The sequence below is a fragment of the Pipistrellus kuhlii genome, unplaced genomic scaffold (assembly GCF_014108245.1).
Source record: "Pipistrellus kuhlii isolate mPipKuh1 unplaced genomic scaffold, mPipKuh1.p scaffold_m20_p_1, whole genome shotgun sequence".
NCBI lineage: Eukaryota > Metazoa > Chordata > Mammalia > Chiroptera > Vespertilionidae > Pipistrellus > Pipistrellus kuhlii.
The window spans coordinates 145,269,845-145,297,635 of NW_023425404.1; the positions used below are offsets into that span (position 1 = coordinate 145,269,845).

General features: G+C 38.2%; 1 protein-coding gene and 1 non-coding gene across 8 annotated transcripts in view; both read left to right on the forward strand.

Moving 5' to 3' along the window:
- The window catches only part of FAM13A (family with sequence similarity 13 member A), a 233,136-nt gene that overhangs the window by 155,550 nt on the left and 49,795 nt on the right, over positions 1-27,791 (forward strand). For 2 of the 7 annotated variants that reach the window (XM_045570814.1, XM_036453958.2), the window contains 4 exons: positions 4,035-4,076; positions 15,179-15,220; positions 19,066-19,245; positions 24,301-24,487. In XM_045570814.1, coding sequence (XP_045426770.1) covers positions 4,035-4,076; positions 15,179-15,220; positions 19,066-19,245; positions 24,301-24,487 — 451 coding nt within the window. Of the gene's footprint in view, positions 1-4,032; positions 4,077-15,178; positions 15,221-19,065; positions 19,246-24,300; positions 24,488-27,791 lie in introns of all 7 variants that reach the window. The other 5 variants (XM_036453731.2, XM_036453808.2, XM_045570816.1 and 2 more) reach the window with 3 other exon arrangements.
- Positions 2,175-2,278, forward strand: LOC118710248. Its single transcript, XR_004985348.1, has one exon. It is a non-coding gene; the product is annotated as a U6 spliceosomal RNA (small nuclear RNA).

Here is a 27,791-nt window from a genome sequence, read left to right on the forward strand (position 1 = left end):
AATCGGACCACAACCTCCTGGTTCATAGGTCAGCCAAGCCAGCTATGCCATCCTCATTTCTTTTCAAATTATATTGTTCTTGGCGTGGATTGGTGCCTTGTTGACTGCTGCTGATTGAGGGGGAGAAGGTGTGAAGGAAGAAAGGATTGACTGATTTTGATTGTCTTTGTTTGCTACAAAGAAATTTAGCCAAAACACATGAACAGCTGTGTTCAGAATGCTGCATCATCTCACTGTAAGTCATCTACCAAAAGCACTTCTAAATTCTAAGCAAGCCAACCATATTGATAATTAAATGTTCACCAAAGTACCCGTGTTAATTTTCATTATAATTTGACATGTGTTAGAGTTAATGATCTGTTCTGGGCAAAGACATACTAAATACGGTGTCCATTTTATAACACATGGAGGCAATTTTTCTCAAAATCATTACAGGTTTTTAGTTGCAGCCTTTTTGCATCCTGTTGGTTATAATTAGTACTTTAAAAAAAAAAAAAAAAATATATATATATATATATATATATATATATATATATATATATATATTATTGAATTTTTTACAGAGAGGAAGGGAGAGAGCTAGAGAGCTAGAAACATCAATGAGAGAGAAACATCAACCAGCTGCTTCTTGCACACCCCCTACTGGGGATGTGCCCACAACCAATGTACATGCCCTTGACCAGAATCGAACCTGGGATCTTTCAGTCCACAGACCGACGCTCTACCACTGAGCCAAACCGGCTTCAGCATAATTAGTACTTTTTGACACCGAATCCTTGATTACGAAATAAACTTAATTCTAATATGTTTATAATTAATTTTAAGTACTTTCAAGGAATATTTTTTTTCTCTCACTTTTTTATTAAGGTATTATATGTGTACATATCTCACCATCCCCCCCACTCCCATACATGCCCTCCCTCCCCAGAGTTTTGCATCCATTGGTTATGCTTATATGCATGCATACAAGTCCTTCGGTTGATCTCTTATCTCCCCCATATCTCCTTATCCTCCCCGCTGTAATTTGATAGTCTGTTGCTTTACTGTCTGTATCTATCTTTTTGTTCATCAGTTTGTAATGTCCCTTATTATCCATAAGTGAGTGAGATCATGTGGTGTTTTTCTTTCATTGACTGGCTTATTTCACTCAGCATGATGTTCTCCACTTCCATCCAGGTTGTTGCAAATGATAAGAATTCCTTCTTTTTTTCAAGGAATATTTTAAAGTCAAATGTGTAAGCTTCTTGTATCAGTTTGGCTTACCACTTCCTGTGATAGCACTGCTCCTGGGGGTTTCTTCCCAAAACACCTGCACACACCTCAGGTGGAGTTGCCTCTATCTTTCCAGCTCTGCAACTTCATTCTACAAGCCCGTCCACATTAGAGTTGATAGTAAGGCGACTCACCCTTTACCCTCCCCCTGGGAAGAATTGGCACAATCGCTTACAAACATTAAAATCTTTGGCAACATAAACATTAGAACAGCTAAGTGATATTGAAATTGGATACCAAAATCTCAAGAGAATGAAAAATAGTATTTCATGCTTTGTGCCATCTTCCAACTAAAATGTTAAGCCCCAGCCAGTTTGGCTCAGTGGATGGATAGAGCCTCAGCCTGCGGACTGAAGGGTTCCGTCAGAGTCACATGCCTGGGTTGTGGGCTCAATCCCCAGTGTGGGGTGTGTAGGAGGCAGTCTATCAATGATTCTCTCTCATCATTGATATTTCTCTCTCTCCCCCTCTCTCCCTTCCTTTCTGAAATCAGTAAAATTATATTAAAAGAAATAAAATGTTAAGACATTTCCAGCTTTTAGGGTGGTGTGTGTGTGTGTGTGTGTGTGTGTGTGAATAGCTTTGTCATAAGATTTTGGTGATTGCCAGTGTAATGTTACCAATTGAAGCAAACTTCCCTTTTCATTAATGATGCTTAAACATATTTAAAAATAGGCGAGAGAGAGAAAGAGAAAACAAAAGTTAAGTAGTTGTCTCCCCAAAGGTAGTCTACACCCCAAGTGGTGTATAAGATTTCACAATAGGGGTACAAGAAAAAATATTAGAGCTTCTAATTAGTTATTTTTAGCTAATACTTTACATTTCTACTTTTTCTTTGCTTAATGATGTACATAATACTCAGTTATATATTGAGGGGAGTGGCTGCTTAAAAACTAACTTTAGTGCTCCCTTCGGCAGCACATGTACTACAATTGGCACAACACAGAGAAGCTGAGCGTGTCCCTGCTCAAGGGTGAAACAAGCTTGTGAAGCCTTAAGAAAAGCAAACCTGCCCGTAGGGCGTGGCTCCATGGTTGAGCATCTACCTGTGAGCCAGGAGGTCAAGGTTTGATTACCATCAGGCACCTGCCCAGGTTGAAGACTCCATCTCCAGGGTGGGGCGTGCAGGAGGCAGCCGATCAGTGATTCTCTTTCATCATTGATGTTTCTATTTCTCTCTCCCTCTCCCTTCCTCTCTGAAGTAAAAAAAAAATACACATTTTTTAAAAAGAAAAGCAAACCTAATTTTATATGAGTGCATTCTCAAAAAAGCTGGAAGACTACTCCAGGAGACACTGCAGGGCACAGAGACTCATCCTTTGTTTTGAGGTCATTTCTCAGAAAGAAGAAAATCGTGTTAAAGAAAGGGAAAAAAAGTAATTTTATTATGGTATCTAGTTTGCATTTTAAAAATTGAATACTCTATATTAAGCTTCATATTGCTTCTCTGTTGTTTGGGAAACTTAAACTTTTTATGATTTCATTATGTTCTCTCATATTATCTACACATGTTAATACTTAGAGCAATATGAAGAAGACAGAGAGCAGGAGTGCTTTTGCTGCTGCGCTTTTCATTACTGGGGCATCACTTTTTGAAGTGGCTTGCACCTTAACAGGAATATTTTTGAGAGCTGACTCTTTCATCATCATGTTACTGAGCTATAACTAGCTTTATTTTTTTTAATATATTTTTTATTAATTTTATACAGAGAGGAAGGGAGAGAGAGAGTTAGAAACATCGATGAGAGAGAGTCATCGATCAGCTGCCTCTTGCACACCCCCTACTGGGGATATGCCCGCAACCAAGGTACATGCCCTTGACCGGAATCGAACCCGGGACCCTTCAGTCCCCAAGCTGACGCTCTATCCATTGAGCCAAACCGGTCCCGGCCTATAACTAGCTTTATTTAGATAACTAAGTTATCATTTAAGAATTTAGATACAATATATGAATACTTGGATTGGGGTTGTAGAATAAGGTTATAAAAAGCTTCCTCTTTTTTTAAAAAGTTCTTTATTGTTTAAAGTATTACATAAGTCTCCATTTCCCCCCATTGACTTCTCCCCGTCACCCCCTCTCTACCCCCCATTTCTCCCCCATCTGTGCCCATTGGTTATGCTAATATGCATGCATACAAGCCCTTTGGTTGACCTCTTACCCTCCCCCTCTCCTGCCTTCCCTCATAGATTGGACAGTCTATTCGATGCTTCTATAACTCTGATTCAGTTTTTGTTCATCAGTGCATGTTGTTCGTTATATTCCACAAAGAGTGAGACCGTGTGATATTTATCTTTCTCTGACCGGCTTATCTTCCTCTTGAAAGTTCCATGTTGAATCATTTTGCCTTCAGCTAATTTTTAAAGAAACCTCCCTTGATGGTCTCCCATGAAGAAGTCATTGACTTTGGTTAGGTCCAAGGCAAAGTGTCTTTTACTCACTTCGGCGCATCTTGAGTTTAGCTCTAAGGCAGTGGTGGGGAACCTTTCTCTGCCAAGAGCCATTGGGATATTTATAAGAGCCTTCAAGGGCCACACAAAATTACCAACCTGAAAATTGGCCTGCTGAATTTGATTAAACATTTAATGAACTCACCCAGACCAAATGATTTTGAGGGCCTTACACAGCTCATGGGCTGTACGTTCCCCACCCCTGCTCTGATGTGTCAAAACAAAATTTGTGACAGGACAGAGTTTTAAGTAAAGTCGATATAATATAAAATATTAATAGAAATTACATTAATTCAAAACGTATTTTCTTTTAGTTCACAGGAGGATGAAAGACCCATGTCACCTTTCTATTTGAGGTACTTATTTGATTTTTGTTGGTCTATTACAGGGGATGGAGGAGGGTTGAGGCTTCTTTGGGTCTCTTTGTCCATTTTCATTCTTTTCCATAGAATATTCTACATTGTGGCCAGACTGAGCTTTTTGGAACTTCTTGCCATGTTGTTCATGCTCTGGTTTTCCCCTCTTTGGTTTAACAAATTTTAATATAGTTGAAAACACTAAAATAAGATATTTTGTTTTGCATGCAGAAATGTTAAAGTAGCCATTTTAACTTCAAAAACTGCCTGATAATTAGACGGTAACCTAAATTTAAAATTTTTTTCTTCTGAACATGGAGTCTGGGAGGAGTGGGAGCACAAAGCTTACTTGCTGAAGAAGCTTTAGGTTATGTTAAATCATTTCCTGTGTAGGCAGTGGCATGAGGAAGTAAATATTCAGTAAGGTTATGGAATTCGGGATCATTTTCTAAAGCTTTTAATGCTAAAATATCACCGTTTAAAGCAGGTAAGTTTACAGAATGTTGGGGTGGATCACATCTCTCCAGACAAAAAACGTTTGTTTTGCATATTCATGTGATTTTTAGTGAATAATTCAACTTGGGTATAGCCTAGAGCCAAGTTTTTCTTACTGCATTTCTTTCCTCACGACCTATCTACTTCAGAGGCTTAGAAAATATATTTGAAAATAATATTATCATATTAATTAAAGTTAATTGCTAAAGTTTTGCCCTGACCAGTTTGGCTCAGTGGATAGAGCGTTGGCCTGCAGACTAAAAGATCCCAGGTTTGATTCGAGTCATGGGCATGTGCTTTGGTTTCAGGTACATCCCCAGTGGGAGGTGTATAGGAGGCAGCTGATCATTGTTTCCCTCTCATCAATGTTTAAACTCTCTATTCCTCTCTGTAAAAAAAAAAATCAATAACATATATATTTTTTAAATTGCTAGAGTTTTTAAAAAAATGTTCTCTCTTTTTTTTTTTAAGAACTGTTCAGTATATGTGGTACATAGTTTGTATATTTGTTTTTTAATCTGATTGTGGCAATCATTAGATTTAGACGTTAATTCAAGCACCAATAGTTCCGAAATATGTCTTAGGACTTCAGGCTTAGCCTGGTGTTCTGGCGTTTACTGACTTGAAGCTTACTGTGTAATCACTTTGTGGCAAGAGAGGGGACATTTGAGGTTTCTGTCTGAGACAACATGGTGGTCCATTTGATTCCTCCTGGTTTCCTGCCAACCAAGTCAGCATATTCTAGTTCATAATCTATCTCAACTGTGCAGTTACTGTCAACACACGAGATGATGTTGCTGAGCACATGGTGACGCTGGTATTCATTATGTAAATACAGTAATATCAAACATGATTATCGTATATTAATGAAAATTAAGTTTTACATAATACAGAAGATTAAAACACAGGATCTTGCCAACTAATGAGAACTACCCCAATATTTGTTCTCTGACTGTCTTGTATTTATTACTCTAGGTAACATCAACCTATGTTTTACATAGTCTTAAATTTTATTTTTTTAACCACTATTGTAAAAAGCAGATGGGAGAAATGGGCTTATAACTCATAAATCCTCAAAGACAGAGAATTGTGTCTTATAATGTGATAATTTTTGTAATTACCTAGACTAACAGAGCAGTCTTGAAAAAGAAATTCTATACTAGCAAAATGAAGGTAAAAGAGTGTAGAGAAAATTAATATTGTTAAGAGTCATAAAGACTAAAATATGATAAAAATTAGGAAAAAGAATGAATATGTATAATAACCCACTTTTACAGTAGAGGTCAAGTTGGAAAAAACAAACAAACAAAAAAACAGGAAGTTACCAGCAGGAATTCTTTTCACATGAGGAAAATTTAAACTTAGTGGAGCTATTTTATAAGTGCAAAAATCATAATTATTTGTCTTGAAGTTAAAATTTCACATGCAATTTTTCTGAATAACAGTGTAATAGTCTTAGAAATTATGTCAGAATTAGATTTGTACAGGTTAATTTAGCTTTTGTTTATTATGCACTTGACATGAAGCTGGAAGAACATATTAGTAAAACAAAAAACCCTTTCCCCCCCCTAAATTATTTGCATGGCTGGTTAGAGATTAATTTTTCTAACAGAAAGAATTCAAGTAGAAAAAAGAAAACATGATTGTTAATTATGATTAAGTACTTCTAGAATTTTGGACTAGAAACATAACTTGTCCACTGATAATTTAATTTATAAATTAGTGTGCTTTTGTACTACCTCTCATAAGAGCAAATGAATGCTTAACAACAAGACAGAATCTGTTTTGGGGTAAGGATTTTAACCTTTGTCATCTCATGCCACACAAACTAATTATTAATACTATAATTCTGTAGCATACCAAAAAAAAATATTTTTTTGCTGATCTAACAAAAGAAAAGGTATAATTTTTTATTCATTCACATCGGACAGCTATTGTTGTGTTGACTATTGTCATTTTTTTTTTTTTTTTTTACAATCTAAGGGATTGTAAAACAATCAGATATTTCATGTTTTAAAAATTCTTGTGGCACAGCAGTTGAAAATGGCCAGGCTGGAGGATCGAGCTGGAAGCATGCAGTGAGTGTACTAGCGGAAGCTCCTGTGGCTAGGAGAGGGGGTGGGATGCAGGACAGGGAGCCAGAGAGGAGTTTCAGTCGTTACCTTGCTCTACTTTTCACCTTATAGAATTTCACTTTCGTGATTGCAGTTCTCTTTTAACAGTCATGGCTGAACCACATGTTAGTCTACTGCACACTTAAGTTGCCTTTAATCTTTTCTTTCTTTCATTCTTTCTCTTCTCCCCCTCCTCCTCCCCCTCCCCCTCCTCCTCCCCCTCCCCCTCCTCCTCCCCTTCCCCCCCCCCTCCCCCTCCTCCCCTTCCCCTCTCCCCTCCCCTCCACTTCCCCTCCCCTCCCCCTCCTTCTCCTTCTTTCTCCTCATCTGAGGATATGTTTCCATTGACTTTTAGGGAGAGTGGAAGAGAGAAGGAAAGACCGAGAGAAACATCGATGTGAGAGAAACACGTCAGTTGGTTGCCTCCTGCACACACCCCGACCAGGGCCATGGCTGGGGAGGAGCCTGAAACCAAGGTACATGCCCTTGACCGTAATCAAACCCTAGACCCTATGATCTGCAGGCTGACGCTCTATCCATTGAATCAAACTGGCTTAGAGCACTTTTTTTCTTTTCCATAGTAAGGCAGGGCTGTTATAAATAGACATATCTCCTTATTGTGGAATAAATATCTTCTATGTTAAGAACTGTGTGTTCTCTAATTTCAGTACTTCCCAACCTTACCTAACTCACCACTGAGCCATTTGTTCTTTTTTAAAGGAAAGAAATAGTAGCCACAAATGTACACCTGCCGCTGTCCCATGTGGCAAGTGTATTGCAGCTACAGTAGCTTAAACAGTAGCTGTCATTGTTCCCCAGATGCTCATTAGAGATTACCCGCCCTGTTGAGGTTATTAAGGAAATGAAAGGGAAGGACGGGTTATGCCAAATCCTTAGTGAGATTGCCACAAAATAAATATGAACAGGCCAACTTAAGGTGAGGAGCGTTCTTGGCTAGGATGTCCACACCTGGCCTCTTTCATAGTCTAGGCTGGAATCCCAGAAAAGGAGCCCCTACATCAATTGCTCAGATTGGCATCAACGCAACTTTTGCTGTAGGTGTTCTGTGCATGTTCAGCCTGTTATGGTCTGATTTATTTTGCCTGGCATGCAGTCAGATCTAGCTGGGATCCATTGCTAGTCTTCAGTGTCTACAAACCCAGGTTTTGATTTCAGTGGTTATTCCCACTGGATTCTTAATCTCCACTTTCTATTTCTCCCATCTCTGCCTGCTCCCACCTCACCTACACTATCTTCATGTTTCTTATGGGCAGGGTCAGACCCTATCCTTATCCCATCCCATCAGAATTCGACCATTGAATTCCTTCTTTCCAATTTCTTGGCTTATATGTATAGCCTGTACACCTCCAACCTGACTTTCCTGTGCTTTATCAAAATCCTACAGATGTGCTTCAGGGACTACCTTCCTATAACCAGTCGGGTCCACTGGGCTCTAACCAGCTCACCTGGCCTTAGATGGTGCCTCCTTGCTTACCTAATACCCATCTTCTAGCAACTATCTTCCTCTGCTTTCCTTTTCTCATTCTGTTCTCCACTGAAACCTTAAAACTGAGAGCCTTTATAAAATTCAGTCAGGTTTTAAGATGGTACTAATTGAAGCCAAATTACTATTTTAGCAGATTTGGAGTTTCTTAGGATCATTTTCATTATTTTATGTTTTCTAATTTTTCTGAATCTGGAACATCAAATCAATCTATTTCTAAATTAGTTGTTTGGCATACAAACCCATTCTTTAGAATTGTGTTAATTTTTATTCCTAGAATCTAGCAATCATCAATTTTATGAAGGTCTTTTAAGGGTAGGATTTCTGTTGAAGGAATAAATTCAGATTAAGATATTACCTGACAGTTGATGAAATCTAGGAGTTATATCATACCACTCCTACTTTGACATATGGGAAAAAAATTTTTAGATTATTTTTAGGTAGTTTTTTTGGGGATTTCCTTTCCAAACAACTTGTGCTAGAGTTTATAGGTTTATGATTTTTTTTGTCATACTTTAGTAAATTTTAATGGCTTATTTTTCTTCTTAAGCATGCTCTGTATTTTATGAATTATCATTTATGAACTATCATTTTAAGATGGGGTATTTTGGGAAAACATAGCATATCAGACAAAATCATATCTAATCAAAGAGTAGTATGCAAATTGACCATCACTCCAACACACATGATGGCCACCACAAGATGACCAGCAGGGAAGGACAGTTGGGAGGGACAAGGCCTGCAATGGAGGACAGTTGGGGGTGATCAAGCCTGAAGGGAAGGGAACTTAAGGGTGACCAGGCTGGCAGAGGAGGGAAGTTGGGAGTGACCAGGCCTGCAGGGACTGGTAGTTGTGGGGGAAGCCAGGCTGGCAGGGGAGAGCAGTTGGGGGGGGGGGACCAGGCCTGCAGGGGAGGGCAGTTAGAGGCAAACAGTCTGGCAGGGGAGCTGTTAGGCATCAATCAGGCTGGTATGAGAGTGGTTAGGGGGTGATCAGGCTGGCAAGCAGAAGCAGTTAAAGGCAATCAGGAAGGCAGGCAGGTAAGCAGTTTGGAGCCAACAGTCCTGGATTGTGAGAAGGATCCCAGATTGGAGATGGTGCAGGCTGGGCTGAGGAACACATCCCCCATGCACGAATTTTGTGCACCGGGCCTCTAGTTTGTTTATAAGCGTGTTTGGAGCTCCTGACTAACAAGCAGAACAAACAAGCAGGCTATATACTTATCTTCTTGCTTCCCCCCCCCCCCCAAGATGATAAAGTCAGCTAGATATGTGGATGTCTTTAGAAACAAATAACTGTATATTTAAAATATTTGTTTTTCTTGTCCTTTTTTATTAGCTCAGTGTTTCTAAACCAAGGAGGCACATCACTGCTGTCTGTGAGCTTCTTTCTCCTCCTTCTTCTTTTTTTTGTGATAAAATAAACACATTTAATTTATAATTAAATTTCTTTTAATTATAGCTCTTTATGGTATGAAGTATGTGGAGCTCTTTAAAGGCATATAGGTTTTACTGGCCAAGATTCTGAGTCTCCTAAGGGGTGGGGGTGTGTATTTTCAAAAATTGCCATAGGATAGTCTTTCGAACAAATAGTGCTGAGAAAACTGGGTATCCATATGCAAAGGCATGAAGTTGGACCCTTAGCCAGTACCATCTGCAAAAAAATTAACTCAAATTGCATCAAAGACCTAAATGTAAGAGTGAAAACTCTTAGAAGAAAACAATGGGCAAAAGAATCAGTGATTCTCTTTCATCATTGATGTCTCCATCTCTCTTTCCCTCTCCCTTCCTCTCTGAAGTCAATAATAAAGATATATTTATAAAGATATACTTTTAAAAATAATACTAAAAATAGTGTATTCTATTATATAGGCAAATTAAGAGTTGTCATTTTGATGATGAGTTAACAAGGTCTTTATCCTGAAGCTTAATCAAATAATTGTATTTTAAATTCTTGCTCATTATAAAAAAATCTCATAAGCCCTGGTCAGTGTGTCTCAATTGGTTGGAGCGTGGTCCTGTGCACTGAAGGGTCATGGGTTTGATTCCCAGTCAGGGCACATATCCAGGTTTCAGGTTCCATTCCTGGTCGGGCCATGTGAGAGGCAACCAATCAATGTTTTTCTTTCTCTCTCTCTTCCTCTTCCTTCCTGCCTCTCTCTATAATCAATGAAAAACATGTTATTGTGTGAGATTTTTAAAAAATGAAAATAAATTAATAGATAAAATTGAGTAATTGTAGACACTATTTTCTAGAGAAAAAGGATAATTCTGTTAGACCTAATGGTTCCTATTAAAACAATTTTTTAGCTGAAACCAGTTTGGCTCAATGGATAGAGTGTCAGCTTGGGGACTGAAAGGACCCGGGTTCGATTCTGGTCAAGGGCGTGTACCTTGGTTGCGGGCACATCCCCAGTAGGGGGTGTGCAAGAGGCAGCTGATCGATGACTCTCATCGATGTTTCTAGCTCTCTATCTCTTTCCCTTCCTCTCTGTACAAAATTAATAAAATATATTTTAAAAAACAATTTTTTATTACGGGTAGGGTTTTATACACATATAAAAGAGTAAACATAGAATAAAAAGAACACATGCTGTTTTATGTCTGGTTTCAGTAGATTTGAAACTTTTTTCTTTTTATATGTAAATGTCTTTATTTCAAGTCAAGAGATCTAATTTTAAAGAATCACTTGTCAGCAGCATCTGTGCATTTTATCACATGCAAATTTTACATATCAGTATTATTGAGCATAATCAGCTCATAGAAATGCAGTTTGGGTTTTGCTAATAGAGATAAAGCCTAAATATATTTCATAAAATATATTTCAGAGTAGGCTTAGAATCTATTTTAAATGATCATAGCAATAGAAAATTCAGTTGCATCACTTACAGCAGGCTTGGGTAATGAAAATGACCATAATACTGAAGTCTGCACATAAGCTTATTTCTTTCAGTTTTGAATACTTGCTTTATCAACATTAAGAAATGAACTCTTCCATATTTAAGTGTTTCCTATTGCATAAGTAAGAACTTTTTTTAGTAAATGAGTCAAGGGCTCTGGAAAAATATATTCTTAGCTGATTGCAGAGGATTAAAAAACAAACTACATGCATGTAGATGAAGGAAACCTCTACCTTTCATGTAGCTAACTTGCTTATCACCTTTTTGTTGGTATTTTAGAATTACCTCCAGAAGCCAGTTGTAGCTATGGAAATAGACCCTATTTCTGACATTAAATATTCTTAGAAATCTTATGGTGAAATGTTAAACACATCCCACAGGAACTACAGAGGGAGCAGTAATTGTAAATGCTATTTGCAATCTTGGTCTCCCTAACCAAAGCCATTTTGGTATCCCTTTTGTAATGATTTAAATGATAGGGCAATAAACTTTTCAAACTGAAAGAAAACCTCAGAGACCGGTAGCCAACCCTCACTTTTTCTGTATGGAGAAACAAATTCAGTGCAGCCAAGCTAACCAGTATTCTATTATTTCAGCTATTTAATGCAAAACTAAGACCAGAACTTCTCTTTACCGATTCTCAATGGAAAATGTTCTCAGAGTACTTTCTTTAGAGAAATTCTATTAGAAAAATATGAAACTATGGACATATTAAGTATGCAGAAATTCCAAAAGACTATTAAAGAAATAATCAAAGTTTTCATAAATTTGATTTAATAATGTTATGCTAGTAAAAATGAATTATTTTATTATTGATTTACCCATTCATTTTGCATTCTGATAAAGGCTTTAAACAGTTTTTTAATCTATATTTTTATTGATTTCAGAGAGGAAGAGAGAGGGGGAGAGAGAGATAGAAACATCCATGATGAGAATCATTGATCAGCTGTCTTCTGCACGCCCCCTATTGGGGATCTAGGCCACAACCCAGGCATGTGCCCTTGATTTAGAATCAAACCAGGACCTCCTGGTTCAAAGGTTGACACTCAACCACTATGCCACACTGGCTGGGCTGATACAAGCTTTTTGAGATTTATTTAGATGGTTCAGGTAGTTTTCATAAAGCTGTGAGGGGAATTTTATGTGTTGCCTTTTATTCACTCAGCTTAGCATAAGTTTTCCAAACCATACCTTCATTACTTAGATTAGAATGTTTAAAAGTAGCTATTGTGGTATCTAAGGAATTGAAATTTTGAAGAATTTTTAGTTGAGGCATTTAGATCCTTGCTAATCAATGTATTTCATAAATCAAGAGCATCAGAATCATGGGGGAATTGGTTAGAAATGCAGAATCTCGGCTTTCCCTTCTCCACACCTGGACCTACTGAACCGAAATCTGTATGAACAAGATCCCAGGTGATTCTGATACACATTAGAGTTTGAGAAGCACTTACTTAGAGAGTTAGTAACCTCAGAACCATGTCCTGCTTGTTACCATCTTATTATCCCTTTCTCCATTGCCTTTCTTTTTTTGTGCCCCCATTCCCAAAGAAACACAAAAATAATCAGTGTGTGCTTTAATAAACAAAAATAAGTTCAGGTCAAAAGTGTGTAGAAGGAAAGAGAGGAGATCTACCTCTTCCTTCTGAGATGGCGTGGGGGGGGGGGGGTTGTCCTCTAATTGGCTAATTATACCTGTATGTGTTGGGGATGTTTTGAGCATCTAGCAGGTCTACATTCTTTCTCCTCTCAGTATTTACATTGGTCCCTGCTCCCAAAACCAAGGTTGTATAACTGCACTGAAAAGTGGAGTACAGGAGTTAATTATACAGTGTTGAATTTGCAGAGTGTAAGCCACAAAGCATCAAAAGCAGGAATGTCTGTTCCAGTTAAGGACAGACCAGCAAAGGATTTGTTGCTGGTTATATAACCTGGAAGCCACAGTGAATAACAGGCATTGTGAGGCAGAGAGAGAATGGTTGTGATGAAAAGCAAAGTAAAATACCTGAACGCAAGGCTCCATATACAAGGATGACTCTGGTGAGTTTCTCTCCTAGTAAGTGAGTGATTAAAAGTCTGCTGTAGCGATTAAGAGCTCAGACTCTGAGCTAACAGTTTTCTTGGTTCAAATCCCAAATAATTTACTTCTTAACTCATGACTGTGGGCAAATTACTTAGCCTTTCTAACCTCTTCACCTGAAAATATGGGAAAGAAAACAATAGAACGTACCTCATAGGGTTATTGTAAAGAAAAAATGAGAAAATCTTTGTAAAACTACTTAGCACAGTGTCTGAAACAGTAAATACTGATAGTTAAGGTGTATGTATTTATATGTTTGTTCATTGATTCATTTATTAATTAAGATTCTTCTCATCAGTTTCCCATGTGCACAATAGATTGTTTTAGGTGGATTTTCTGGGATTTGATTATGGTCTGTGGCCATGACAAAGAGCTGCAGCTTTAACCAAAGGAAATTCTCTAGCTAGAGTGGGTGTCTGTTGATTACCTCTGAGATAATGAGTTCTATGCTAGGTGTGCAGGAGGCAGCTGCTGGTGGTGGTGGTGGTAGGGAGTCTAATGAAAGAAAATGAGAAACATCATAAAGTCCATCGAAGCACTTAGATTATGAGTCACAGGAGATGAGCTCTACACAAATCTTTTACACGAAGAAATATACACATTTCTTTACATGAAGAAAACCTCAAAAGATGTTTCCAAAGCGGCATGTTCATAAGTTGAAAATCATACCCTAAAAATTAGCGTGTTTGGAGTGCTTGAAAGGCAACCGTCAATATTGATCATTCACACCTTTTATTTTCTCCAGATGTCTTCTACAAGGAAGGAAGAAAATGAGAAGAGATTAGGCAAAAACTGTAGTTCGACGTGCACTAAATATTTATTCTGACCTCTCTCTCTCTCTCTCTCTCTCTCTCTCTCTCTCTCTCTCTCTCTCTCTCTCTCTCTCTCTTTTTAAGCATTGATACTTTCGAATATTGACTTAGAATAGGGGTGTCGAACTCTATCAGAGAAGGGGCCAAAATCTAACATCCAGCCTAAATCGAGGGCCGAATGGTTTACTGAACAGTCATAAACTGTCATTGTGATGGAAACGCAGCGGAGTGCAGTGATGACAGCGCGGTGCGGGCCACATTGCAAGGCCTGGCGGGACGGATTTGGCCCTCGGGCCTTGTGTTTGACACATGTGACTTAGAAGCTAGCTAAGCCCTAGAGGGCAGAATGTGAATGTGTTGATATGGATATGGTTAAAATAGGTGCCGGCCCCGCCTCACTCTGGTTATGTGAACACAGAGTGCAGGCAGGAGGGCGAAGTTAGGAATGTGCTAATCAGATAGTGTTCTTCACTGGTCATTTCACCTCCCACTTTACAGTGACTACTTTTTAAGACTTTTAAAGGAGATTGGGCTTTAGAGAAAATAGGAAAGTAGAGGAAGTTTGGAAATGTTCCACCGAAGAGCTGTAAATTGGGTGAAACATTAGAAAGCTTGATTCATTGTCTATCTTGAGGAATTCAGGAAGGGAAGGTGGCTTAGAAAAAATGGTTTGGAAACAGACTTCTGGTTCCTTGTCTTCTGTTCCCCAGGGTGCCTGCTGCTCTCTGCATGTTCAGAGCCGTTTTAGAAAGATGCTTCTGCCTTCAGGTCTGGAAGAGATGGACAAGGAAGGGAAGATTTGGGCTGGGGAGACAGAGAATGGGTAGCGTTAGTAAGCAGAAAGGCAGTCAGCAACAATTGCATTAATATTGGGCTGGGGGGAATAAAAAGACCATGGACTAAGACCGTGGCAGTGGGGTGAGAGAGTTTTCAAAGGTCACTTGTGAAATTGTCTTGTCATGGACATCTTTAAAATGGAGAGAGGAAGAAAGAAAAAAAACACTTCAGGATAGATACCCAGGGCCATCTCTAATTTAGAAACAAGTAAAAATCGGCATCCATCAGGGGATGGTAAACATTGTGCGAGGATCCCTCAGGGCCTGGCTCACACGTTAAGCCTGAGATCCCCTTCGGATATTTGGTTCCCAGTCTCTGGTCCTCCATCTAACCTGACTTTCTCTTTGCTTCCTTCCACAGTGCCCGTGTACCCCAAGTCAGCAGTGTTTCGGCAACAGGAGAGTAAGTTCCTGGAATTGGGTGCTACCCCTCCCTGCGCCTACCCCGCTTACCTCTTATTAAACAGGGAAAAAGGAAATTCTAATGTTGGATAGTATTGGAAGATTAATATAGAAAATACGGTAATTAGCAAGCAAATGATTTTGAAAACTACACAGAGGACACTAAGTAAGAAGTGTCGTTATTTGAGCTCCTGTGTGGATATGTGACTAGAGACAGCTCTACCATTACAACATGGGAGACTTATATTTATTTCAGTCTAAGTAATGTCACATCAATATTTGCAAGGCAATCAATTTGCTTTGGGAGATATCTTGCAAGAGAGGATGCCAGTAAACCGTGCCTTTACTTCTTCCTTCATTAATTTTAGTCGGCCCACATTTGTTGCGTGTCTGCAATAAGCCAAGCACAGTGTTAGGTGCGTAAAGTCAAGTGAGCCTTGGGCTCAGACTCCCAGAGACATAGAAAATAAAGCAAATTAGTGAAAACACGTCCTTTTCCACAGGACGGCAGTGCCCTGTTCCTTTTACCCACCACGTGTCTTTTTCCTCCTAAGGCTACCAATTGCATGTAACTGAAATCTAAACTCCTGTTACCTGCCTTCTGCCTACGTGTCCAGCCGCATTGTTCATTACGCTCCCAGCACATGACCTTCTGTTTCTGGAATGGACCAAGCATATAGCTGCCTCAGAGCCCTTGCGCTGGCTGTCCTCAGCCTGGCCATGTGCTTCTTATCATTCACCTCTTTGTTCAAATGTCATCCTATTCTAGAAGTCATCCCTGCCCTAACTGGTTTGGCTCAGTGTATAGAGCATTTGGCCTGTGGACTGAGGGGTCCCACGTTTGATTCCGGTCAAGGGCATGTACCTTGGTTGCGGGCACATCCCCAGTGGAGGGGTGGGAGGGGGTGAAGGAGTCAGCTGATCAATGTTTCTAACTTTCTATCCCTCTCCTTTCCTCTCTGTGAAAAAAAATCAATAAAATACTTTTTTTTTTTTTAAAGAAGTCATCCCTGTCACTCTCCAACCCTGTCCTCTATTGTAGAAGACTCATCACTATTTGAAATTTCATGATCTGCTTATTATCTGTCTTACCTCGGATTGTGGCTGTATTCCTATCACCTAGAAAGATACCTGGCATATGTTAATCACTAAATATTTGTAAATAGTCCCTTGCCCAAAGATTTTCCATTGCACTCACCTCTTTCTTCCTTACTGGGACATGAGTGGGCCTTTTTGGAGCATCTTCCATCAGCAGGCGTCAGGTGGAGGAAGAAAGGAAGATGTGATGTGATAAGGAGGGAGAGAGAAGAATTAGAAGTACCCTGTTTCCCCAAAAATAAGACCTAGCGCATCTTTGGGAGCAAATAATTTTTGCTCCCAAAGATGCGCTAGGTCTTATTTTCAGGGGATGTCTTATTTTTCCATGAAGAAGAATACAGTACACATTTATTGTTAAATGAAAATAAAGGAAGTTTATTACTGTATACGGTACTGTAGTATGGTAGTTGTCAAGACAAACCGGACAAACTGAATCCTACAGTATCAAGAATTTACTCATCTATTCAATGACAATCATGTCATCATCTTCTGGAACATCATCATCATAACAATCCAATTCCTGAATTTCCTGGTGAATTTCTTGTGACTCCATTTCTTTCAGAATCAGTGGACCAAATCTCTCATGTTTAGCTTAGGGGGGCCTTATTTTTGGGGGGATGCCTTATATTTCAATCAGAAGGAAACCTGTAAGTAGGTCTTATTTTCGGAGGATGTCTTATTTTCGGGGAAACACGGTATTAACTGGTATGAATTTAGACTTAATGGGATGAATTTGGATTTTTTTTCTTTTTTGTTAGGTAAGAGAGCAATCAAATCAAAGGGCAAGATTAACCTTTCTTACCTTTGTGAAGTCTAAAGAGATTCCAGAGTTATCCTAAAATTGACTTTTTTTTTCCTTTTTGTTTCCTGATACCCTTTATTCCTTGTATGTCTTGTATAGATTGGAAAGGTGTGGGGGTTGGTCTATAGGAATATTCAGGGTGTCCCAAAAAACTGTGTGTACACTTTAACAGCTGATCACTCAATTTTGAAAATGAAATCTATTTTGATAAACACTACCTTTATAATTATTCAAAGTGTGTGTATTCATTTTTCTGGGATACCCTATATTAATGTGCTTACATTCCTATGTATTGCTATTAGGTAATCTTGAATCATTGGGAAGTGGAGTTCTAAATATAAAAATTCTGATGTCCAAGTTAAACTATACTTGCTCATTGTCTTCAAATAGTTTTAAAGAAATTTCTATGAGACTATTATAAAACTATACATGGAAAATCTAAAATTCTTAAAATCCATTTTATTAGAATGAATGTAAAGTTTTCAAAATCCATTAGAATGAATGTATGTCTCAATCTGAACATTCAAAAAATATATATGGTTCTTTTAAAAATTTTTAACAGCTTTATTGAGATATTATTGATATCCAAAACTACACATGTGTTGCTGAAACCGGTTTGGCTCAGTGGTAGAGCGTCGGTCTGCGGACTGAAAGGTCCCAGGTTCGATTCCGGTCAAGGGCATGAACATTGGTTGCGGGCACGTTCCCAGTAGGGGGTGTGCAAGAGGCAGCTGGTCGATGACTCTCTCATCGACATTTCTAGCTCTCTATCTCTCTCCCTTCTTCTCTGTAAAAAATCAATAAAATATATTTAAAAAAAAAAAAAACTACACATGTGTAATGTGTACAGTTTGATGAGTTTGGATGTGATTCTTTTCTCCAAGTGAAGAAAAACATGTTTTGAGGACCATAAGTTTAGAATTTTTAATGTCAGCTTATTCAGAATGAGTGTGATGATGAAAAGTTTAGACACATTCAGAGATTACGTAGTAGCTTTAAAAATGATGCCTTATCTTATCAGATGCTCTTTTCAGCCCCTGTGCTTCACTGTCTTTCTCAGGTTGAACAAAAGAAATCTATTCTGTCTTCAGTTCTACTCGGGTGTTTGTATAAATACAGCTTCAATTATATACCTCATAGTTGATTAGAGATTCAGAAAGATTTTGCTGTTCTGTTATGAGTAATTGTTGTCACAGTGAGGTATTCTTTTTTCTTTTAATAGCATTGCTTCATATATAATTTTACCTCAAAGGAATTTCAAGTAAATAACAGACAAAATTATTTGTGCCAGTATTGCTTTGTAAATCATCTTCTCTTCCTCTGAAAAACTGGTATGAAATCTGGAAGAAACTCAACTGTGTAAGAATAGTTCCATTATTCTATGAGGAAGAAAAAAACATTTCCTCATTCTGTCTTATATTAAATGACCCTTATTTCCTGGATGCCTCTGTTACTAGACTTGCTGTGAGCATTTCAGGAATCCTGGACTCAAAAATGAGAGACACAGTTACCTAATTGGGGGAATTTGTTCAGTGTAGTTCTTAACTCACAACGCAAATATTCATGGGATGAATGCCTCACACATGTTGCTGCTTATGAACTTGTAGTAGCTCTTCCATTGGAATACCAATATTTTCATGTTTATGGCCACATATTTTTTAAACTATATTTTCATTGATTTCAGAGAGGAAGGGATCAGGAGAGAAGAGATAGAAGCATCAATTAATCAGTTGCCTCCTGCACTCCCCACATCAGGGATCGAACCCAAAACCAGGGCATGTGCCCTGACTGGGAATCAAACAGTAACCTCCTGGTTCATAGGCCACTGAGCCATATGCTACACCAGCTGGGCTGGGCACATATTTTTAAAGGCAACTATTGATAAACTTGATTGCTTGAATCACTGTATTCTTATTTTTTCTTTTCTTTTTTCTTTCCCCCACCAGACTCTTAGAAAGAACTATCCGGTCAGCTGTGGAGCAGCATCTTTTTGATGTTAGTAGCTCTGGGGGCCAAGGTTCAGAGGACTCAGAGCCTGGAGCATCCCCAGCCCCTTCCACCTCATCCGCCAGGCAGCGCCGCCGCCAGTCCAGGGAGCAGGATGAAGTTCGGCGCGGCAGAGACATGTGAGTTGTCCTTGCTGATTCTTGTTTGTGTTTTCTGTTCTTTTAAAAATAAACACCCGAGTTAGTCGCTGTGTCATAGTCATTCCCATTTCAATATTTACGTTAAAACTTTAAGAAGTTTTTGCCTTGACCCTTCTAAGCTGAGCTAACATTTGGGAATTTAGAGGTGCTTGAAAAAACATTTCAGTTTAGTCTCCATGTTTGATATGTTGTAGGAAGCCACCTCTGTCTAAATACATTTCACGGTTTCCTCGCGAATATCTTATTTTAAGGGATCCTCAAGAGTTGGAGGTGTAAATTGCTATATGTGGTGTTTTCTTGTTAGACATGCAGTTGGCTGTTAGATTACCTTATGAACCAACAGATTTTTCTACTATATTGACCTATTAAATACTAAACTATTTTTCTCGTACTCTGACAGTTGATTATGTTTTAGTATAAGGTTGAGCTTAAGTCTAATCAAAAGTGGAAATGCTTGAGGTTTTTATTATTATAATGACTAATTTTAAGGCATTCTCACAGCATGAATTAAAAGAATAGTATTACAAGAAACGTTATTCTCCGTTAATAGGTTTGATAAATAGGTTTGAACAGTCATTGAATAATCATGAATCTTTCTGATGGATATATGGAAGTTCAGTGTGATAGTTTATTTTTCTATATGTTTGAAATTTTCATAATAAATATTTTTCGAAAGCAAAGCATTACTTAAGTGAAAACAGTTTTAATCTAAAACACAAATAATGCCCTAACCAGTTTGGCTCAGTGAATAAAGCATCAGCCTGTGGACTCAAGGATCCCAGGTTTGATTCCGGTAAAGGGCATGTACCTTGGTTGCAGGCACATTCCCAGTAGGGAGTGTGCAGGAGGCAACTGATCGATGATTCTTTCTCATCAATGTTTCTAACTCTCTATCTCTCTCCCTTACTTTCTGTAAAAAAATCAAAAATATATTTAAAAAAATAAAAATAAAACACAAATGAACTGTAAAATTTTTTATTATATAAATATTAAATTTCTACTGCAAATTAAAAATCATGTTATATTAGGGAAGTAATGTGCTCAGTATTGCTAGTACATTAAATGTGTGCATAAGGGTAAGAAGAAAACTCTGAACAAGAACAAAACAAAACAAACAAACAAACAAACAAAAAACCCACAAGAAATAAGATCTAGATAGTGAAAGTGAGAGGCCACAGAGATCTAATTCAAGTCAAAAGTAAGTGATGTTCCAGTGGGGGGTGTGCAAGAGGCAGCTAATCAATCTCATCGATGTTTCTAACTCTGTATCTCTCTCCCTTCCTCTCTGTACAAAAATCAATAAAATATATATTTAAAAAAAAAAAAAAAAGTAAGTGACGTCCAGCATGGTTGAAGTCTGTCCATATTGTGGCCGGAAGGAGTTGTGCACCGTGCTCCTCACACTCACACAGGTCCTGTGGGGAGAGGCGTTGACTCACCTCAGCGAAGACTTTGCCTTGAGGAGAGCAGGAATTCCACAGGAGCACAACTGCACAATCAGATTTTCATGTATTTATTTAGATAGGATTTATTCCAGCCATTCATTCACTATTCAAAAGCTTATAAAATAAACCTTGTCTTTTTAATTTCTAAAGATAATTTTCATCTTTGGTATTAGTCAGCTAGGGCTACCAGACTGTGGGGCTTAAACAACAGAAGTTTAGCTTCTCACAGTTCTGAGAGTCCGAGATCAAGGTGCTGACAGGGCTGCTTCGGGTGAGACCTCTCCCCTTGACTTGCAGACGGTGCCCTCTCACTGTGTCCTCACACAGACTCTCCTCCATGTGGGTGCTCTCCTGATGACTCTCCCTCTTCTTCTAAGGACACCTGTTCTGGTTAAGCCCCCACCTTTGCACCCTTATGTAACCTTAATGACCTCCTTAAGGATCCTATCTCCACATACAGCCCCTTTGGGGATTAAGGTTTCAACATAGGAATTCGGGGAATGTAGTTTAGTTAGTCGATAACATCTTTAAAACATATCACTCCTGTCCCCCCCGTTAAAAAGTTATAACTGGATGTTTATCCCAGGAGTTTAAGGAAAGCATTAAGAATGGCAAGAAGAGCCCCAGCCGTTTTGCCTCAGCAGACCCAAGAATCCTGGGTTCAGTTCCGATTAAGGGTGTTTCTCTCACATTGATATTTCTCTCTGTCTCTCCCTCTCTCTTCCACTCTTTCTAAAAATCAATGGAGCCAAAACTGGTTTGGCTCAGTGGATAGAGCCTTGGTCTGCGGACTGAAAGGTCCCAGGTTTGATTCCGGTCAAGGGCATGTACTTTGGTTGCTGGCACATCCCCAGTGGGGGGTGTGCAAGAGGCAGCTGATCGATGTTTCTCTCTCATCAATGTTCCTGGCTCTCTAACTCTCTCCCTGCCTCTCTGTAAAAAATCAATAAAATATTTAAAATAATAATAATAATAATAATAATTAAAATCAGTGGAAAAATATCCTCAGGTGAGGATTTTTTTTTTAATGACAAGACAGAATTTATTGGTACAATGAACAGTTTTGAATTTTAAAACAAACTCATCCAGCCATCCATAGAAGGCCCTGCTCTCAGAGCATGGAGGGGAGAGACTTGAAGAATGTTTGTGTAAGTTTATGTGCCGGCATGTTAGTCTCTATTGATACTTGGAATGGCAAGCTCGAACTCTCATTGTGGGTTCTTGTCCTACGAAGTTTGAAGAATAAAATTCGTGGACTAAAAGATTTTAAGGGGCAGGGGTCCCCAAATGGAGAACACCTGCTCCCCCTCACTCCAAAATGGGAAAAAACAGTCTTCTGAGTCTCTTTGTCTACTGGATTATAAATGCAGAAGCTCTTTGTTCATCCCATTTTCTTATTAGCTCCTTCCTTATTTTATGTCCCCCATGCTTTCCTAATTGTCTGCTGCCTCCTTATTCCTCATGGTATCAGTTCAAAGCCCAACCGTACCTCCTCCTCCTCCTCCTCTTCCCCTTATCTTGTAACATTCTTATAAACAATCTGGAGCCTCTCCCATGAAACCCCCCCCCCCCCCATTTTCCTAAAACTGTCTTTTCTGTCTCAAAACTCCTTTCACTCTCAGCTTTTCCTGATGTCTTCAATTATTTCATATGAGGATTTTTCCTATAAAGGTTGCACATAACTTTTATATGATTTTACTAATTCTATACATCTTTACATGAAAAGTATAAAATAAGAATAAATTAAATATGGAATATTAAAAAAATCACCAAAGATAGTATAACCTTGAAAATATTATGATTATATTAATTCATAATTTTGTTCCATTATATACCATCTAAGACAGATAGGAATTTAGAGTGCAAAATAGATATTTAATGTTATCTTTAATTTTTGGATATGATTGAACTGATAGTAAAATATGGTCATGTATTTTTACTCTTTAAAGCTCATTTATTTTAAGATGTAGCTTTAGGTGTTTAGGGGATTACTTTTAGGGTCATTCTTAAAATCTCATTCATTTGTATCTTATCAAAGCATGGTGCTACATGGATGGTTTAATTTGTTTTGTGATGTAATAAAAGACAAACATTTTGCTAAGTAATTTAATTTTGTGAAAACCTCTTACAAGTGAGTGTTTGAAATTATTAAAATAATTTCAAGAACATTAAATGAATTAAATTCTGTAATTATGGCATTCATTCGTATATACATCTACAGCTAAGTCATGAAGGACCTCCAGTTACAAGCTTACATTCTGGAATTCCTTGCACTGGGATGTAATAAATTTATATTTCAATTAAAAACTATTTAACCTTAACCGGTTTGGCTCAGTAAATAGAGCATTGGCCTGCGGACTCAAGGGTCTCAGGTTTAATTCCAGTCAAGGAATTAAATTAGTTGTGGGCATATCCCTAGTAGGGGGTGTGCAGTTGATTGATGTTTCTCTCTTATCGATGTTTCTAATTCTCCTTCCCTTTCCCTTCCTCTCTGTAGAAAATCAAATATATATATATATATATATTATATATATATATATATATATATTATATATATATAATATATATATATAATATATATATATTTTAAGTTATTTGTACTCAAGCCAAAGTGATCCTCAGTAGATGAGTGCATAATACTGTGCAGCTGTGAAAAAGAAGGATTTCGTACCCTTTGAGACAGCATGGGGGGACCTGGAGAGTATTGTGCTAAGTAAAATAAGTCAGAGAAAGACAAGTATCACATGATCTCACTCATATGTGGAATCTAATGAACAAAATAAACTAATGAATAAAATAGGTCCAGAGACATGGAAGTATGCAACAGACTGATGAATCTCAGAGGGAAGGGTGGTGGGGGGAAGAGATTAACCAAAGAAATGATATGCATAGCCATAGACACAGACAATAGTGCTGTAAAGGCCTGCTGGGGAGGAGCCAGGAGCAGGGTAGAGGGAGTTAATGAAGGGGGAAAGGAGGACATCTGTATACTTTCAACAATAAAAATATATTATTTTTTAAATTATCTGTATTTCATAGTTTCTATTTTGCTATTTCTACCAAGATTATCTAACATGGTCAGATTTATATATTAATACATTTTACTCCTCTAAAATGTCTTTATCATTTGGGAAAACCATCATGTCCCATTCTAGAGAAACACATATTTCCCTTTCAGATTTTTTTTTCATACATTGTATCAATGTGTAAGAGATGTGTGTGTGAGAGAGTGTGTGTGTGTGTGTGTATGTATATGTATACATACATATGGGAGGGGGGGCAGAATTATTTTGTTAGCTTACACTAATCTTCCTGTTGGAATACAAATCACTTTTGGTACAAATACAAAAGTTGTTCATTTGCTAGAAACACAGCTCTTGCCAATCGCCTCTAGGAATAATTTCTCTCTTAATGTGATTTATTTGGCACCAAGAGGTTTCAGTAGTGGCACTCTGCTCAGGTTTTGATCAAAGATGCAAACTGGAATCTCTAGCACTCTTCTGACTCCTGTGTGAGGCAGTGGCAGTGTCATTAAAATGCCCCTTTCTCCCTTTGAGATACAATTAAGATAATTTTCTTTCAATTCTAGGGGACTCCTCAACAAAGAAAATATTCCTTCTGGGCTCAGCAACCTTGATGATTGTATTTTGAATGCTCAGGAAGTGGAAAATTTACATGAAAATACTTCTGGTTCTATTGGAGAAAGGAGCAAACTCAAACGTCAGAAATCCAGTTCCAGACTTTCTGATCTCAATGAAAATCAAGACATTCTTGTGGTAAGTGAATAATTTTACACAATTTTTACTTGCAGCCAATATCACATCTCTTTTCCTTGCTTTGTAATAAATGAATAATAATTTCAATCTTGAATTTTACTAAATTATGAGTTCTGAAAGAGACCTTAGAGCTAACCTGCTATGCACACTTGCATTTCATTTTTGTAAATATAAAAAGGCTGGGAAAGATTTTATTTTGCTAAAGGAACCAGAGAGAACGAATTTGAGTCTCATTTTATTCAAATTGATCCAGCCTTTGTCTTATTCTTTTGAGCATTTTTAACTTTTCTTTTGGGGACAGGATTGTCAGCAGTTTGCATTTGTCCTTGTTTTCCCCATTCTGTTTGTTGTTGTCCATGTGAATATGTAAAAAACAAGTTTTAATGAATGAACTTAAAGCCAGGTGAAAGGAAAAAACAAAGGGAAAGAAGATCAACTTTCTTCATGTTCAGAAATATATTTGCAAATCTATATTCTGTCAAGTATTTTCTTCCAAATTAATCAACCCCCCAAAAAAGAAATTAATCTCCTGCACAGTTTTCTCAGACCTGAACCTTTAGTTCAGTCAATAACTAAAACATTATATGGTTTAGCAATGAATATATATCATTCTTTTTTGTGTATTCAGTTTCTCTGGAAAGTGAGAACCAAAAGTCTATCTTCTAATTCTCTTTATTTAAAACAAATTTTTCAAAAAGATATAAAGTGAAGATAGATTTTATAGCATAGCATGAACTGGTGTCTAATAAAAATAGGTAAAGTACATCCCCACCATTCAGTATGTAAATCCTCCTGGTCTCCTCTATGTCTGCCCAGCTGTTAGCTCTGTGATGGGTATACACATCTAGAAACACTTATGGGCCACCTATTTTTTTCATTGTCAGTTTCTGCACATGCTCACAGAAGATTCCAAATTTTGCCCTAAGTAAAATATACATAAATGCAAATCCAGGGAAAGCATGTTTATTTTATTTTCTCCCAAAATGTCTTGATACTATATTTCTAGAAATAAACTGATCAGCTGGAAAGGACAGAGAGCATTCATTTACCTCAGACCTCATAAACACGGTTCTTCAAATAACAAGTATAAGCCCTGGAACCATTCATGACTCAGTAAATGTTACTGAGTATTGACTTAATTCATATTTGGGGGAACAGTAAAATATTTTTTAAATCATACTAACTTCATTAGCTCTTTATTTGCTTATCTTCCAAAGAGAATGACAGTGACTAAAAGTCTGATTCTTGACTTCTTTGAAAAGCATATAATTCTCTGAATCCCTTTTCACTGAACTGAACCCATCAATAATCTTCTTTTCACTAGAGATAGTGTCTTAAATTATCTAGGTTGTAATAGCTAATAAAAGTGGAAAAATACATTTATTCCTTTGAATATGTATTTGATTGATAAAAACTATGGACATAGTCTTTGTTTAAAGACATTTGGATGGAAAAACCTAATTTCATGTTGGTCTTATTTATGTTCCCACCTTAGTTGCCAGTTTCCACATTCCAGAATTGTGCCTGTCACATAAGTGAGCAAAGTGGACCGTGTCTTTGTTGCAATGAATAACTTAAAACACCCATGCAACTTAGAAAAATTTTCCTCATCTATAAAGAGGGGATATTCTCTAAGATCTTTCCTAATTCTCATATTCTGTAAATTTTTAAATCTCATCTTCACAGGTAACCACAAAACTAAGAGCCAGAGAATATAACAGTGACCAGTACAAGTATTTAGACCACATCCTAAAAGTTAGGTTGTGATCTAAACTTCCCTCTATTTTTAATCTTCTAATTTTACTTTATCCAACCCTCCTTCACAGTCCTTTTCTACTCCATGTCAAGTTCTTTTCACCCTGACTAAACACTTGTTTCCATAGATGGGGAGGAAATATTGTGTGTAATTATATGCCTTCCATGTGCCAGGAAGTATCCTGGGGATACAACAGTGAGAGAAATGGGCAAAAATTGCTGCCCTTATCGACCCCAACCTTCTAATAGGGGAAACAGACAATAATTAAGAAACAAGTAAGACATAAGCTATGTTAGATAGTGATAACTACTGGGAAGAAAAATAAAGCAGGAAATGGGGATAGGAATTGTGAGGGGGCAAGGAGTGCAGTTTTAAATACCATGGTCAATTAGATATCCCAAGAATTTGAACCTTATATAATAAAGAGGTAATATGAAAATTAATCATCATGCCATCACAAGATGGCTGTGCCTACAGCGGAGATGGGGTTCCCATAGTAACACAAGATGACTGCACCCACAGTGGAGGCAAGGTTCCCATAATGAGCAATCAGCAGAGACCTGAGGCTACACTCCCCCCGCCCACCACACACACACACACACACACACACACACACACACACACTGGCGGGGCTTGACAGGGGTGGAGTTGGTCAGGTCTGGATCTTGCCCAATGTGGGTGGGGCCAGCTGGGTCTGGGTCTCATGTGATTTTGAGATATGAGTGGGTGGGCAGGGACTTGACTCTGTGTCCCACGGTGCGCCCCAGACTCTAACAGTAGGAAGATTTTCATATACATTTTACTAACTTTCTTTCATCTCTGACACTTCTATTATAGAGAAAGGGCAAATTGCAATATTAAAACATTTCCTCTAATTAATTCCTTTTTAACATGCATGAATTTCGTGCACTGGGCCACTAGTTTGAGTATGAAGACCTAGAGGAAGTGAGGACGCAAGCCTTAGAAGGATGTATTATAATGGCAGGTGGCAAAGGCCCCGAGGCAGTACTGCATCCAGAATGTTCAAGAAACCACAAAGACACCATCATGGCTGAAAGAGAGTGAGCCAAGTGAGAGAGGTACCAGGAAAGAGGGCAGACGAAGTAAGGCCTCAGAGATCATTGCAAAACTCTGCCTTTACTCTGGGTGAGGCAAGAATCCACTGAGGGCCTCGGTGGAATAGTGATCGGACTCACTGACATTTGATGTGACTACTACCTTGAGAATAGACAATAAGTGGGCAAAAGCAGAGTAACCATGGCAGGAAGGTTTGAGGTGATTGTGGCCTCAACACAGGTGATACCAGAGCCGGCACGTATAACCTGCAGGCCGTACAGTACAGTGCAATACTCCCGAGGGCACTGTTCACATTAACTAAACCGTGAGTGGTCCCTCCTGAAGTGCTGCACTGCAGGAGGCATGAAGTAGGAGATGGGTTCTGGATACATTTTGAAGGTACAATTGACATTACCTGTGGGGTATGAAAGTAACAGAGGTCAAAGAGGCTCCAGTGTTTTGGGCTTGAACAACCAGAAGATCTGTGTTGCC